The sequence below is a fragment of the Lissotriton helveticus genome, chromosome 5_1 (genome assembly GCF_964261635.1).
Source record: "Lissotriton helveticus chromosome 5_1, aLisHel1.1, whole genome shotgun sequence".
Lineage (NCBI taxonomy): Eukaryota > Metazoa > Chordata > Amphibia > Caudata > Salamandridae > Lissotriton > Lissotriton helveticus.
This window is the reverse complement of record NC_136065.1, coordinates 1,840,796,153-1,840,813,436: the sequence shown is the minus strand read 5'-3', so window position 1 is coordinate 1,840,813,436 and position 17,284 is coordinate 1,840,796,153. Positions and strand designations below refer to the sequence as shown.

The 17,284-nt window shown below is 46.8% G+C and overlaps 1 protein-coding gene across 11 annotated transcripts in view; it reads left to right on the top strand.

The window, feature by feature from the left end:
* KAT7 (lysine acetyltransferase 7) overlaps window positions 1-17,284 on the top strand; it is a 761,891-nt gene that overhangs the window by 501,068 nt on the left and 243,539 nt on the right. For all 11 annotated transcript variants that reach the window (XM_078645259.1, XM_078645254.1, XM_078645249.1 and 8 more), the window contains 2 exons: window positions 1,755-1,844; window positions 2,045-2,185. In XM_078645259.1, coding sequence (XP_078501385.1) covers window positions 1,755-1,844; window positions 2,045-2,185 — 231 coding nt within the window. The remainder of the gene's footprint in view (window positions 1-1,754; window positions 1,845-2,044; window positions 2,186-17,284) is intronic.

Sequence of the window (17,284 nt, the reverse complement as noted above, 5' to 3'; positions counted from 1 at the left end):
ATATATATATATATGTGGTGCCTTACTGCTTAATATCTTATGTATGTTTCTTTATTGGCATGTATATTGTTACCTACCATCCTCTAAGGGTCGACAAGTATATATTCCAGAATTTCTATACATGCATATTTATGAAACTGCTAGCTACTCTGATTCAAGCATGTGAATCTATGAGAGATCCAATACTGGAGAAGAAAATTAGGTACTGACCTGTAACTACGGTTCTCCAGTATTGGTATCTTTCATAGATTCACATGCAACCCACCCTCCTCCCCGGAGAGGCTTCCCTTACTCCTCAAGGTTTATAATTTCACACTTGTGATTTAAAATCGGAGAAACCTAGCATCTCTTGGGATTGTTCTAGAGGATGCTGTCACCTGATTGGCTGCTACTCCAGTTTAGTTCTTTTTACCAAACGAAATGGATAGGCTATTCCACTGACTCTTCATTGCATTGTAGCCTATGGTAGTTCTATCTACCGCTTTTATGTTTACAGTGCGACTCCCACTACAACAACTGGGATGATTCAAGCATGTGAAGCTATGAAAGATACCAATACTGGAGAACCTTAGAGGTAAGTAACTAATTTTCTTATTGCTAATTCACGTTCTGAATGAACAGATCTCTGGTTCCTTTCAGCTTAAATTCACTCATCAGAACGACTAGTAGGAACTAAAAATAGCTCAACCTGATAAAATTTTCTTCGATAAAGTGAGTAGGCAAGTAGATTTATCAAGGCCTGCTCAGATCATTGTCTTGTCTCAAGCTCACACCAAAGGTAATGAGGGCACTTCACTGATTGACCCAGTGGCTCAGCGTAGGAGAAGATCTTTCATTTATATATCCTCAATCCCATTTTGTAATGACCTCAGGCACAGTGTCAAGACCCGGATTTAACCTCAAGAGGCTTTTGGCCCAAACACGAGATTAACCTGCACATGAACGTGCTATAACTCAGAGACAATTAGGATTTGATATGACCACCGGGGCTGATCCAGACGTACAACACAGCATCAGTGATGTATGTACATAAACAAGGAGGTACGAGGCTTCCAATCCTTTCTGCTGAACCACAGTCCCTGTGGCATTGGGCCATCTGCCAACACTCAGACAGCACAAGATGGCTATGAATGGGATCGATAGTGGTCAATTACAAAAGGTATTCAGGTTATAGGGAAGGCAGATGCTGGGACTTTTTTACAGCACAGCAAAAAAAAATGCAACTTCTTTTCAAGCACGTAATCACAAAAAAGCATCATGGGAAAATGTGTTTTCGATTGCATGGTCAAGGACCTTGACTTAGGAATTTTGTGCATATTCTTTTTTTAATGTTTTTTTTATTTTTTATGATTATTTTCTTTGGGTGGCAGCACCTAGTTTGAGGCACATGATTAAAAGCCCCAGGATCTGTCTCCCTGGAAGTCACTCACACCCGTTGTGAGGCAATGTTCTCACAAGAGTCCAAATGAGTGCTGAAAATCCTGGAGTCAGCCTGAGCACAACCCCATAGAATAGGTTTGGCTTCAGGCCAATATTGTTGTTCGAGCTGTAAGAATGTTTGAGGTTTAATCTTGAAAAGATCTTCCTTTCTCTTTTATTCACCTGTATAAATAATTTCTTCTTGGAAATTAAACTATTGACTTACTTTGAAGTTATTGTTTGTCCTTGTGAAGGACTTTTTGTGTTTTAACATTTAGACTCTGTTTTAATTAGTAACCTGGAAGACTTATGCTCAGTTTTTTTCTTTTTACTAGGCTAAGTGTGTGTGGAAGCATCCTCCTGGTGATGAGATTTATCGAAAAGCATCCATTTCTGTCTTTGAAGTTGATGGAAAGAAGAATAAGGTATGGATTCTTACTGAAGCAAGCAATGATGTCTTTGTGATGTAGATATCTCTATCCGATCACTGTATCTTCATTCGGTCTTGGATTTACTTTTGCTTGTGATGTTTTTGCTTTCACATGTGAGTAACAGTGCTGTTAGGATGGCTGGTGGAACATTTGAGATGACAATAATACTTTCTTGCCTTCACTTTTAATTTCAGATCTATTGTCAAAATTTATGTCTACTTGCAAAGCTCTTCTTGGACCACAAGACTTTGTATTATGATGTAGAGCCCTTCCTCTTCTACGTCATGACAGAAGCCGATAACACTGGTTGTCACCTGATCGGCTATTTCTCCAAGGTTAGTATGAACACTGTTTTTGTGTCTTTCATTAAGCGAATTGTGGGAATTTATCATGGTATTTGGTTCCCTGACGTCTAAGTCAGTAAGGAGAATGAGTGGTAGCAAGGAGATATAGAGCACATCCAAGCCATTCTTACCATCAATGCTTTTTTAACTGTAAGATGTACATTCTCATTAAAGGCCTTTAATATATAATTATTTGCTAGTCACATTTCAGTGTAAAAACCATATGTATGGCCTGAGCCCCTTCCTTTTTCTTTTTTTTTAAATTCCAAATCATTTTTATTGAGATAAGAGAAATAAAAGGAAATAAATGAACGAACAACGGAACGAAAAGAAGAAAGCAAAGCATATAGGTACATTAAGTCATGAAATGAATGCCATATACAATTCAGCAAAAACATACCAAATAAGAACAAATCCAAACACAATTACAGAGGTAGCATAAAGTACAATATAACGCATATTAAAAACGTGACAATCAAAGCAAATAAATATGGTTGCACTACAATGAACATACAGTGAAAGCAAATATATATGGTTGCACTACAAGGACACACCCAGAGTCCTACTCCCATAGTATCTGTATACGCTCACACTGTCTAGTGCCAGTGGAAAGAGTCATGAGGGTGTGTTAAGGGGATGAGTTAAGGGGATGAGATCCCCATGCACCCCAGCAAAAGCTATGGGAAGTTGACACGAGGTATATAGTGTCGAGTGAATCAGACCTCACAGTCAAACGTGTATAATTGCCTACAATGCCTCACGGAGGGTCAAAGTTAAAGGAGGAAGCGTCAAGAGATTTCCAAAGCTTCTTATGAGAAGTGCACCATGGGGAGGAATGGAGGGCAGGATTATCCGCCCCCCTCAGAAAGGAAAGCCAATCTTGCCACATCTTGAGGGATACCTCAGAAGCATTCTTCCACTTACATAACACTACTTTACATGCCAGGGTGAGCATTAGATCAAGTAGCTGGTGGTCATTATCAGTGACTAGATTCGGGTCTAGTACTCCCAGCAAAACATAAACAAATTTCCTTACAGGTTTGATGCGGAAAACATGCCCTTTGCAATCAAAAATTCTTTCCCAGTATATTCCCAGGAGTGGGCAGTCAAAAAGTACATGGGCCAGATCTCCTACACCTGAGTCACAATTCCAACATTTAGGGTTATCTCGTAGATGAAGCGCCTGAAAAGTTTATCAGGCGTCCAATATGTTCTGTTCAACTGCATGTATTTGGTTTGTGACAATATTGGAGAAACTTTGTTCAGAAAAGCAGTAGTATGGATTGTGTCCCATTCGAATGTTATGCCCGTTGAGTTCGGTTCTGCCTCCCATCGCATCTCACTACGCCTATGGGTTTTCCGGGGGAGAGGAAGGAGAAGTTTATATATTCTCGAGACAAAATGTCCCGCTGTCCTGATTTGCGTTGAATGGGTCAATAGCCAGGGTTCAGAGGGTTTCGGAGCACGGGTGGACAGAAGTGCTTTTAGCTTCAGGAAATCATAGAAGTCTATCGGAGCAAGGTGGTGTAGGGCCTGGAGGGAGGAGAACGGGAAAGGGTCCGACCCATCATAAAGGTCACTCACCAGATTAATACCTTTTTTTGACCAATATTCCCAATGAAGGGGTTCCCCATCTATTTTAAGGGCCGGATTACGCCACAAGGCTACTGAGGTGGTGTTTTTGAACTTTAAACCAGTTTTGTGGGCTTGGTCAAGTCTCAAAAGCGCACGTCTTGTGTTGAGTAAAATGTAAGTCGAATGGGGGAGGTGTGTAAGGTCCATGGTAAGAAGGGCAGGGAGGGGGACATTGCCAACGAAGGATCTCTCAATATCTAACCACAGCGAGGTGTATGCCGGATCTCTTATCAACCATTGCGCACCTTGCTTACATAGGAATGCAGTTTGGTAATTTCTGAAGTTGGGAAGTTCAAGGCCGCCTTTATCTTTAGCCAAATGTAGCTTCTTCATTGATATCCTGGGCTTCTTCCCTTGCCATAAGAATGTACCAAAGAGCTTGTCAACCTTGCGTAATGTCACCCGAAAAGGTCATCGGTAGCATACTTGCTAAGTAGTTTACCAATGGGGTTACCATCATCTTTAGGGTTTCAGCCCTGCCCCACCAAGATAAGTATTTAGGAGACCAGCCGTCGAGTAGTTTGGAGATTTTTTTTTTAGGAGTATGGTTTCATTAGTTCGCAACGTAGAGATTAGGTCCTTGTCGAAGTCCAACCCCAAGTATTTGAAGCAACCTGGTTGCCAAGTTAGGCCCGAGTCCCCCAGTACCTCCTTATTACCTCTGTTGTTTATTAGTTTAACTTCCGTTTTGTCCTTATTTAATTTGTAGCCGGACACCTTGGAGAATTCCTCAATAGTAGTTATAAGAGCCAGTATAGCCTCTTCCGCCCTTTCCGAGACGACTTCCTTTTTCCAACTGTCACAAACTACAACCAAGCATTGGCCTCAACTTCTAGGGCCTTTTGCATCAGTGCCAGGGCTAATTAAACTGGTAAGACCTTAGATTAAAGTGAGACTGGCAAATTTATCTTGCACGATAATGTATGCTTCTCCATCGTAGGATCTTTATTGATAGTCCCAAAACTAGAATGTTCAGGCCTATGAGCTTGGATCCCGTAAGTCTTCAAATCCGCACAAAAAGTACTTGTAATGTAAGCGAAATCTGGTGGTATTTTTAAATGCAGTAACAACCTCTGAAACCTTTGCAGACTAATGTTTCCCACAGACTAAGTTAACAGAAAAAACTCCATTGCAGCGCAATTTCCTGAAGACCATAGACCGACAGGACCTAAGGTTAAAAGTGTACTGCCTCTGTAAGGAGCGAGCAGCTTGCATCTCCCAGCATTCCTTACACTGGAAGTTGCTTGAGAGCCTCTGTTTTTTCCATGCGGAGGGGAATCTCAGAACACTTCAGGATTTTTTCAACCTATTTTGTGATGATTTCTCCTCTGAATTCAGACATCCTTTGCTTGACCGCATTTCCTCTTTTTAAAATCTTTCAGCTCACAATTGTGAAGGATGCCTAAATAGACTGAAGGAATTGTCCTCCGAGGCAAGCTTAGGCGTCCTTGGCAAGAAGATGAACTGAAACACCACCACAGAATGGCCACAAAAGGTTCCCCTTATTCAAAGACCAGCTCGTCCCTCCTGATCGACATCAAAATTCTTGATGTCGAAGGTTGGTTTCATCAGGACATGTTTACCCTGGGGGGCAGTCTTTAGTGTGTGATAATAGTGACTCCTAGGCACTCGGCGACGTCAATGAAATACTTCATTTACTCCAGTATTGGAGCTTTCATAGATTCACATACCTGAATCATTTCCCCATCGTCGAGACGGGAGTCTCCGGTATTGAAAAAGAAATGGTTAGCAGTATAGCTAACTGAAAAAAAGCCTTAGGCCCACTCCCTTTTGCAACCCATAACCTTTGTTATGTAAAAAAAAAAGGACCAAACTTTTCCCTTAGCCAATCAGAGCCACTCACCCTCTAGAACCCTCCTGAGAAAACCTTCTGCCCCTCAGATTTTCTACTGGCACGTTGTGCTAGGGAGTCTCCTTTGAGCTCTGCTCAATCTCTGGATTTCCAACTTTGTAGAAGGTTAATTTTCATTCTATTTCTTGTGGATTTGAGAATTTGATAATCTAATTCTCATCTACATCCTTAAGAATTTCTGGAAAGGAGAAAAATTGTCTTTTTAGAGCCTATGCCACCTGCGCTTAAAAGAGACTCTACACTGTTGACCCACATGAAGACTGCATTCACTGTCTTTATCCGGACCAACAAGCAAAGGATTGCAAGGTATGTCGCACTTTCTCTAGCAAGACCCTTAGAGATCGTGAGGGACGCCTTTTACTTTGGCTTCAGAAGATCAAGGCCAGAAAGGAGGTGGTTTCTAGTGATAGTGACCAGGAATCCTCCTCTTCAAGGAGATTTCAGAAAAGATCAAGATCTTCTCAGGCTCATTCCTCAGGGGACCGTCCTGGGAAGGCCCTAAAAAAGACCACTCGAGGGTCTTCAGGGCGTAGTCCTTCCAAATCTCCTCAACCAAAACCAAAGGAGTGCAAGGAAACATTTTGAGAGAAAAAGAATCCAAAAGAGCCTCTTCTGAGCCTTCAAAGACACCACCTTTGGCTCCAGCATCATTCAAAAAGCCATCCTCTAGTAGTCCTGAAGAGAAAGTGAAAAAAATCGACATCGTCGACGGTATCGTCGACTAGGCCGTCGTTGAAGAAGTCATCGTCTACGACCAAGGAGGTACAGAAGCTACCATTGATTGTATTTGTCCGCGTCGACGGGAACATCGACGGGAGAGTCGACGACAGCAGCGTCGACGCCGGTAACATCGACGACTTAGTCGACGACGGTGGTGATGCCGACTGATGTCGACGACGGGATCGTCACCGACGGTGATGACAACAGGGTCGTCGACGGGAACGTCGACAACGGTTACTATGTCGTCGGTGAGGTTCTACAGCACTGACGACGACGACAACAGCTTCGTCAACTGTAGTATCGACGACGGGCTAGTCAACGAGAAAAACTCCAGAAAAGAAGAAAATCACGCCAGCAGTGACTTCCCCAAGCAAGATTACTCCTCTGGTCCCTTCGCACCTTTTGGAGGAGGAAGAGTTGGATGAGGATGAGGATGATGGACCCTTCGGGTATGCCAGAAGCCCATCTGAACTCCACGTAAAATGTCAAAAAGATGACGATGAAGAGGGGTATGAAGAATACCACAGCCTCTCACACCATCGCTACCAACAAGAGCCTCAGGAAGAGATGGTCGCAATGCCATCTTCAATGATGATGGATTTACAATTCATGTTGGCATATTATAAGAAGAGATTTCCTCCATCAGGGCTCCCTCAGGACGTTCCACCTTCACGTCCTCTTTCTATTCCAGCCACTCCAGTCCGCAGTAGGGAAAGCCTACTAGACACTACTCCGCAAACACCTCAGGTCCGACAGCAGCAGGATCGTGTGACCACAGATGATGACGACCGTGAAGAAAGGGAGCTAACGGAGCCCCAGAGAGAATGGAATGACTATCTAATTACCTCTCCTCCATCACCCACCCAAGTACCAGCGGATTCTCCACCAGTGGATATTGGTGGATTCCACAACTTAATGGATAGAGCTGCAAAGAGATTTCAGCTGCCAATGAAAACAACTCAAGCAGAATGTTTTCTTTATGACTTTAAAGAACCCTATCAAAAGTCAATCAGATCCTTACCAATCATTGACCAGGTATGGAAGGAAGGGTTACAAGTGATGACGACTCCAGCGACTAGTTACACCGGTACTAGCGAGGCTGGATAAAAAATATAAGGCGCCTGCGGGCGCTCCGGCGTGTTTAATAGGCCATCCTAAACCGGACTCTCATATCGCAGGCAGCGCAACAAAAGTCAAAAAACCCTTCAGCACCTATTTCTGCACCTCCGGATAGAGAGGGACGGCGTTTAAACAACACAGGTAAACTATTCTCCGCGATGTCAGCTCTCCTGGTCAGAGCAGCTAATGCCCTTGCCATCCTGGGCAGATATGACAGACAGATGTGGTGCGATATAGCACCATATGGCGACCTCCTTCCGGAAGACAGCAAGCAGGAGGCGAAGAAAGTTCTGCAGGAAGGGGAGAGAACTTCAGCTGAAGTTATTGATTGGGCTATGGACATAGCTACCACAGCCTTTCGTTCCCTAGGAGGAGCAGCAGTTTTAAGGCGCCAGGGTTGGCTGAGGGCTACCGCCTTTAGACCGGAGGTCCAAAATAAGATTTTGGACCTGCCTTTTGATCGGGAAGATCTGTTTGGACGTCTAGTGGAGGAGACCCTTTAAAGTATTAGGAAGGACACTGATCCGGCGAAAGCCTTGGGTACGTTACAGTACAGGAAGGTGCCCTTTCGAGGCGCCCGTGGAAGAGGACAACCTTCGTATAGAGGTGGCTACCAGCAAAGAAGATACACATCATATTCTTCCTCTTTGCAGCCCTACCGGCAGCAATATGGCCAGAAGCATTCTGGGGGCTACACTAAGTCCACGCCCAGGGGACGAGGAGGTCGTTCTGGGAAGCATAACAATAAAAGACAATGACAAGCTACAAGTTCCGGGTGCTTATCCTCCTACCCTGTCAAATGTTCCCCTGGGTGGAAGAGTAACTTATTATTTACAACAGTGGCAGAAAACATCTGACAAATGGGTCCTCCACATAATAGAATTCATACATACTCTGGAAGTCCTCCACTTCCCTCCTCCCACGCCACCTACTTATCAAAAAGTAAAACACCTGTCTCAGATGATTTGGGAGATTCGGACAATGCTCCGAAAGGGAGCAATAGAACCGCTGCCGAACTCCCAAAGAGGACGAGGATTTTATTCCCGATTCTTCTTGAGCAGAAAAGATGCTCTTAGGTGGCGTCCGATCTGGACCTACGGTCCCTAAATGCCTATCTCAAGAAACAGTCATTCAGAATGGTGACCCTCCAAGATATTCTGCTGCTCTTCAACCCAGGAGATCAGATGACCTCCCTAGATTTACAGGATGCATATTTTCATATCCCCATCCATCCGTCCCACTGAAAGTTCCTTCGTTTTACAGTGTCCAAAGACCATTACCAATTCAAAGTGCTGCCATTCGGCCTCAAATGTGCACCGAGAATATTTACAAAATGTCTGGCGCCGGTGGCAGCCTATCTCAGAAGACAAAAACACCAAATATTCCCATACCTAGACGACTGGTTGGTAAAGGCCCCATCGCAGGAGGAGGCTCACGCTTCGACTAAGGCTTGCATGGAGCTGTTTGCGGATCTGGGCCTGACCTTAAATGTGGAAAAACCATCCAGGACAATCCAGTTTCTAGGTGCGATCCTAAATACATCACAAAACAAGGCATTCCCATCCACAGAGAGGCAATTGGGACTATTATCTCTAGCCAAAGAATTCAGCAGAAGAAGGTCTCTTTCAGTCCGAAGATACAAATCGCTTCTGGGGACAATGTCTTTATGCATACCACTCATTCCCCTATGTCGTTTGAGAATGCGGCCGTTACAAGAAGAGTTAGACCTTCAGTGGTGCCAAGCAAAGGCATTCTTCGAGGACAAGATCAAAGTCACGCAACCAATGTTGCAGGAGGTAAAGTAGTGGACTTGCAGGAACAATATCTCGGTGGGTCTGTCCTTCCTGACTGAGCCAGCTCTGTTAGTAGTTACCACGGACGCTTCTCTCGAAGGATGGGGAGCAGTCCTACAGGAGTTAGAAGTCAGCGGTCGATGGAACAAACCAGAACAACACCTTCACATAAACCTATTGGAATTAAGGACAATAGGATTGGCATTGTTGGCCTTCCTGCCAAGAATAGAAGGGAGATCAGTGCTAGTGCGAACAGACAACACATGGCAATGCACTACGTAAACAAACAGGGGGGCACAAGATATCTCTCTCTCTCTCTGTCAAAGGAAGCTAAAAAAAATTGGAAATGGGCGATAGATTACGAAGTGACTGACGGCCATACATCTTCCAGGAGATCAAAACACGACAGCAAACACCCTCAGCAGGCAAAAGACTACCTGTCATGAATGGGAGCTAGATCAGGACACGCTGAGGACCATCTTTGCCAAGTGGGGGATGCTAACAGTGGATCTGTTTGCTACAGCCCAGAACAAGAAATGGCAGTTCTTTGCAAGCTGGCATCACCAGAGGGGATCATGGGGGAATGCGTTTTCCATGGCATGGTCAGGCATTTTTGCCTACGCCTTTCCGCCGATTCCCCTCCTGCCACGAGTGCTCACGAAGATGAAAAAGAATGATACTAATAGCCCCTTGGTGACCCAGGCAGCATTGGTTCACAGAGCTGTTCCTTTTGTCAGAGACCGAGCCAATACGTCTACAGCCAATACCAGCACTGTTGACTATGGAGAAGGGACAAGTGCGGCATCCAGACCCGACATCACTGCAATTAGCGGCCTGGCTCCAGACTACGGAGAATTTCATAGCTTAAACATTCCGGCAGAATGCAGATAAATCCTGGCAAAGGCAAGAGCTGAAAGCACTAATAGGACGTACAGGATGAAATGGAAAAGATTCTGCCTCTGGTGTCAGAAAAACGAATTGCATGCTCTGCGAGCGGAGGCGCATCAAATCATCCCATATTTACTAAGGCTGGCAAAGTCTGGATTAGCCCATGCCTCAATTAAAGTGCATTTGGCGGCGATTTCAAGATACAGGAGAAACTCAGCAGGTCCATCTCTGTGGTCAGAAAGAATTGTGAAGCAATTCATGAAGGGGTTGTTTCGAGTTTATCCACCCATTAGGCCTCCACCGCCTCTATGGCAATTGAACATTGTCTTATCACAACTGATGAAACCACCATTTGAGCCAATTCACAAAACTGATCCAAAATTCCTATCCTGAAAGGTGGCTCTATTAATAGCTCTAACATCAGCCAGATGGGTGGGAGAAATCCAAGCCCTTACGACGCAAGAACCTTTTCTACAATTCAGGTAAGACAGATTGGTGCTCAGAACAAATCCAAAGTTTATTCCAAAAGTACCAACGGATTTCCACTTAACTGAGTCATTAATCCTGAAACGATTCTTTCCTTAACCATCTGCGGCGGAGAGGACTCTCCACACTCTGGATGTCCAGCGTTGCCTGAAATTTTATTTGCAAAGGACAAGACCTTTCAGAAAATCTACACAATTGTTTGTGGCTTTTAGTGCCCCCAGGAAAGGTTTCCCGTTATCAAAACAGGGAATTGCACGATGGATCTCAAATGCCATTCAATTCTGTCGTCAGGCGGCGGGGAAGCCATTACCAGCACGTTTTCGTGCACATTCCACAAGAGCAGTATCCACCTCTACTGCTCTATTTGCAGGCGTCTCTATGCAGGACATCTGCAGAGCAGCTACCTGGAGGAGTACGCATACCTTCACCATGCATTACTGCCTGGATGCACATGCTAGAAGCGATGTAGCAGTGGGACAAGCGGTGCTGAGGAACCTTTTCCAATAACGGTGAGCCTCCTTTCTCATGCCTCCATCCTTTGGTTGGTAAGAAAATCACATTTTATTTGTTGTATGCTATTGGATATGTCATTTATGGGCGATATGTCTGTGTATTTTGATACAGTTACTACTATGTGCAAGTATCATGTGTTGCCTATTTTTGAAAAGCAGGGGACAAAAAACAAAATGTGCTATAATGTACTGCTCGCTTATCTGATTGAGTTATGTGAATCTATGAAAGCTCCAATACTGGAGTAAGAAAACAAGTTACTTACCTGTAACTGTAGTTCTCCAGTATTGGAAGCTTTCATAGATTCACATCCACACACCCTCCTTCCCTGAGAGGCTCACCTCGGATTTGGCACAAAGGGTATTACAGCACAAGTGCCCGAAAATCTGAGGGGCAGAAGGTTCTCTCAGGAGGGTTCTAGAGGGTGTGAGTGGCTGTGATTGGCTAAGGGAAAAGTTTGGTCCTTTTTTACATAACAAAGGTTATGGGTTGCAAAAGGGAGTGGGCCTAAGGCCTTTTTTCGGTTGGCTATACTGCTAACCATTGCTTTTTTATATACCGGAGACTCCTGTCTTGACGACGGGGAAATGATTCAGGTATGTAAATCTATGCATGCTTCCAATACTGGAGAACTACAGTTACAGGTAAGTAACTTGTTTTCTTTTCAACCTCAAAACACCACTGGAAGCACTCTCCTATAGTTCTGACAAGCACTGCTTCGATGTGAGGTGTACATTGTCATTCTAGGCCTGTAAGATGGATTTTTCCAATATTGGTTCTTTCATAGATTCACATGCTTGAATCATTTCCCATCGCAGAAGTGGGAGTTGTAGGAAGCTGGCTCTGAATATACTATTCCAAAGTAAGCTATAGTGTGCATAGAGTCCAGTGGATCCCCAAAACCTTAGAGGTAAAAGTAGGTAATACCTTACTTTCTATTGGCTTTGTTACAGGTTGATACAAAGTTTAAAAACAGTTGTAATTATTTTTATGGTTTAAATCTTTTTATTAAAGCATCCACCTACAGCTTAGTGCAGTGCAAAAACTAGAATGTGCCATCACGGGCTGCGCAGAGCCCAGGAGCATGCAATTGGCACATACAGCAGCAGAAAAATCAAACAATAAGTAACTGGAACAATCCCACCCCCCTACCAAACAAAAGGGTGGAAAGAGGAGAGAAAAGGTAAACAGAAAAAGGCCCCTCTCCCACCCTCCTCCTGTCCACTGAACTTGCTGTGTCTCAGCACAATGTTGAGTGACTCCACTAAGGCTGGTCACCCTGGGTGGAGGAATCTAATGAGGTGAGTCGCAGGAGGTGGAGCTATCTGGGACATGTCATCTCCCGGAAATCTTGAGCTAGAAGGATCAGAAATGGCTGCCAAAGCTGGCTAAATGTCGAACCTTTCCCGGCTACTGTAAGTGAGATCTTTTCCATACCTATTATATGCCACAGCTGCTGAAGCCACCCTGTGTCAGCAGGAATGCGAGGGGACCTCCACTGGAATAGTATGTTCTGAGTGGCGATGCTGAGCGCTATTGCTATCTGCTGCCCTTTCCTGGACTTCAAGGGGTAAGTAAGCGGGTTTGGAACACTGAGGAGGACATATGCTGGGAGCCTGGGTAGCTCCGTGTTGGGGTGCTTGTCAGTGTCGTCCAGAATTTGCGTTTGCGTCCAATAAGGTTGTAAGTGTTCCCATTCCCATACAAGATGGACTAGCGTTCCTGTCTTCCCACACCCTCTCCAACAGGACGAGCTTTGTGTAGGATCGCCCTGATGAAGCCTCTCAGGAGTGTAATTCCAATAGTACACTAACTTGGTAAGAGTTTCGGTGAGGCCTATATGGCTCGCAGTGTAACTTGTCCTAAAGCCGGCTCCCTTCCACTCTTTACTACGGAGATCACGGCCAAGGTCTTTTTCCAACGCGCACGGCCTGCATGGTATGTGTGCCCTGAAGCAGGACAGGAGCATTTTGTACAAGTCCGAGGTCAGTTTCTTGTCTGAGGACTGCGTGATTAGCCATCTTTCGTACATAGTGAGATGTCTGTGTGCCTGGGATTTGTTGTTCGTGTGCATGGCCTAATGCCGAAGCTGTAAATAATGCAAGCGTTCAGATTCAGGAGGGCCGTAGTCTGCTCGGAGCTGAGGGAAGGGAGTGATGCCCTCCGCATCGAATAGAAGGCCTAGTGCGCGACAACCGGAGGCTCTCCACAGCGGAAAGGATGTCACACCCATCCCGGGGCTAAAGTCAGTGTTGTCGAAGAGTGGTGTGAGAGGAGAGGGTAAGGCCGTTAACCCATGGCGTCTGCTGGTCAGGTCCCAGACCAAAAGAGTGGTGCGTGTTGCTTGTGAGGCATAAAGATTGAGCAGTCGCTGGGGTTTCTTAAGGAAGGGGATCTAGAGGTGCCCACCACCACGCGATCCTGGAAGAGCCAATGCTTCTCTGACTCAGCGCGGCTCCACTCAACTAAGTGCCATAGCTGTGCGGCTTTGTAATAGAGCGTTAGGTCTGGATCCTGAGTCCCCCTTCGTTGGGTGGAAGGAAGCTAACAGTCCTTTTTATTCTCGGCTTGCAACCCTGCCAGATAAAGAGAGAAAGATCCGACTGTACCCGGTGCAGCCAGCCGATAGGAGGTTGCAAAGGGAGCACCTGGAAGAGGTAAGGAATTTTAGGGAGAATTGTCATTTTAATAGCTGCAATACGCCCTAGCCTCGAAATTGGGTACTGTTTCCATCGCTGCAGATCCGTGCTAATTTGAGTATGTAACTTGGAGTAATTGACCGTTCTCATGGCCTTCTCGGGTAGGGTCCAGCTGGATTCCCAAGTATGGGACTGTCTCATCAGACCATTGCAGGGGGTGCCGGTCCTGGAGATCTGCCAGCATCTGTGGCGACAGCGAGAGATTCAAAGCCGTGGATGTTGTGATAACTTTAAACCCGGAAGCCTTCGCGAAAGAGTCCTGATCCCTCAAAAAGGCTCCCAGAGCAAGGTGACCAGAACATCATCCGCGTACAGGCCTATGGTATGCGTATCCCCGCCAAAGAGGATGCCTGTGAGTTGTGGGTGGTCCCTGACTCTCTGCGCCATTGGTTCCATGTAGAGGGCGAAGAGCAGGGGCGACAGAGTGCACCCCTGCCGCATGCCTCTGCTGATGAGGAATGGGGTTGATGGGTGCCCGTTTACACTCACCGTCGCTGAGGGGGAGCAGTAACAATTGAGGATGTGTCCTCCTCTTTTCCCCAGGCCAATGTTGATCATTGCTTGCTCTTGGTAGGGCCAGTGGACATGATCAAAGGCATTTTTGGCAACTACAGTAAAAAGCACAAAATCCCCTGGGATACGGGGCGCCTTCTCTATGAGGTGCATATCTCTCTTCGAGTTGTCTCTAGTCTGCCTTTGAGGGATAAATCCGGCTTGATCGAGGTCTATGATCCCCGTCATGTAAGGTGCTAGCCGTGCTGCCAGAATCCCGGTGTACAGCTTCAGGTCGATATTCAAAAGGGAGAAAGTCCTTTAGGCCCCGCAGCTCGTCTTGTCTTTCCCTGGTTTATGGATAACTGCAATTGCAGCCTCTAACATGGATGGAGGGATCGCCCCTGGGGACGCGAAAGAGTTAAAAAGATGAGTGAGAACGGGAGCAAGTGTGGAGCAGAATTGTTTGTAAAAGGCTGCTGTGTAGCTTCCTGGGCCGGGGGATTTAGCTAGTTTCAAGCGGGAGATAGCTGCTATGACTTCTTCTGGTCGTATCTCCCTCTATATGTCTCGCCTTTTCTGGGGTCAATGTGGGAAGGTGAGCATGAGTCAGATATGCAGCTATGTCCTCTGTCTCCAGGTGGCATACTGAACTGGGAGCTGAATGCGATGGTCAAGCGCAGCGGCAGGGAGCGCCCAGTATATCCTTTTTGCAGATGTAAGAAGCTGGACTCCGGGAACAGAGGACCCCATAAAGAAGAGAAAAGAGGATGAAGAGAAAGCAAGGAACTCTCATATAAAAAAGGGGGCACAACGGGTGCCTAAGGGAATCTGAAGTTCGGATATCAGTTCATCCTCCATGGATGATCAGAATAAGAGTCTACAGGGGGATAGTGTGGCCGAGTGCACCCCCATCCCTGACCGCCGAAGGTATAGAGTAAATGAAGAGGTATGTGGTCCAGGCCCCTTCACGAGGTCAGTGTCTTGGCAAGGGCCTCTGGCAAGGCGTCCAAGGTTGCCTGCTGTCCCTTCATGATTTTGGCGGGGTCTGGTCGATTAGTGTGGGGTCTCCGCCTCTGCTGTCTCCATCGTGGTCGTATGTCGCCCGACGCACGTTCTGGAGTGTTGCTGCCTTTGTCGTCATCTGGAATGTCAATCCCTAGTAGTCTACTTGTTTCCGACAAGGAGCGGAGTTGATAGAGCTTGCCGTCATATCAAAAGATGAGGCAGAATGGATGCCCCCAGGAGTACGCTATGTTGTGTTGGCGTAGGGCCGCTGTGATAGGCCGGAAGGTCTTGCTCTTCCGGAGTGTGAGGGCAGCTATATCTTGGTAGAGAACTGGGGTCTGATCTCTGAATGTGATTGAGTGTAGTGTTCTGGCCTTACGAATAATTTCTTCCTTGGTGCGTCTTGAACACAGTCTAGTATGTCTGCCAGTGGAGCGATGTCGGAGCAGGGAGGGCCAACCCTGTACACCCTGTCAATTTTAAGATCAGTGTCCAGTGGGTTAAACAATACATGATTAGTTCGCTCACATAGATGAAGAGGTCACCAGCCTCTTCGTTGGTTCTCACCCCTCAAATTCTGATATTGCGACGTGAGCGATTCTTCATGTCTTGAAGATGTGCTTGTAAGTCCACTTGTTGATCGTGTATGGGGATAACTTCCTGCTGTAGGGCGTACACTTCGGTGTCCGTGTGTCGCTCTTATCCTCCAATGCTGCCACTCGCTCCCCTATGCAGTACATTTCTTTGTGGACATCCTTGAGTTCTGCAGTCAGGTTGTGTCTCACTGTGTGTAGGTCATCACGGAGGGCCGAGAACAGAGATTCCATGAAGGCCGTGTTACAGGCTCTTCTTTGGGGGCACCCATCTGTGCCAAGCTGTCGTCACCCGGCAGCGGGGAGTCCGCTGCCACTCCGCCTTGGGCACGTGCGAAGAGTTCCTTGAGTGATTTGTCCTTTTTTCCCCGGTTGGAGGACATAGTCCTATCTTGCCGCGCGAGGTGTGCCTTGTAAAGTTAAGGCTGTCTGTCTCCCTTCGGTTCTCTTGCTGCTGTCGGGGTGGGTAACAGGGCACCACCCGGCGTGGAAGAATACGTCCTCACCTCTAGTGTTTGTCCGCCAATGCGATGCTACATGATTGCTGGGGGAGTGCGAGCTCAGTCTCCCCGCACCAGTGCGCAGCAGGCCCACAGAGCACGTTGCGTGACGATCGGTCTGTGTCTCTGGTCCTCCAAAGTGTGCTGGTATCAAGGTAGGGCCAGGGTCAAGCGGAGGGCCCCTAAGCATGCCACAAACCACACCCGGACCTAGCCTAGCCACCTCCGTGGAGCGCAGGACCCTACCCTTGACGACACTCTCTAACGGCGGCCGCGCTCTGATACCCCTAGTCCCAGCGCCGAGTTCAAGCTGGGACAGCTTGCTCCTTCACCGCAGCAGGAAAGACCAGCAGGTAAGCCACCATGAGGAGTGTCCCAATTATGTTGCACCGCGTGGGTGCCTTCGACAAATGCGGCCTTCACTAGTGTAATTCGATGGGGAGATGTTGTCGGGTCGCGTTGTGGGCCCCTTCGATGCGAAGCCTAGTCTCCTGTGTTCTTATCGCCGACCAGGTCGGGCTCATTCGACTCAAGTCACTCCAGAGGCGTGCACCATGGTCAGCCCCTCACCCTTGTTGCACCTCCCCTATGGTGCGGCTTGCATCTACCGGTCCCCTGTCTGGTGGTGTGACCGTCGGGCAAGATGGCGGGCGTTGTCTCGCGGCCTCTGCTAGCTCCGGACCGTGCTGTGGAAGGCCGCAGTACAGAAGGCTGCGGGCCGAGGTTCCACTCCTCCGCCCGCCTCGGCGCCGCTAAGGGGACAGCAGCGCAGCT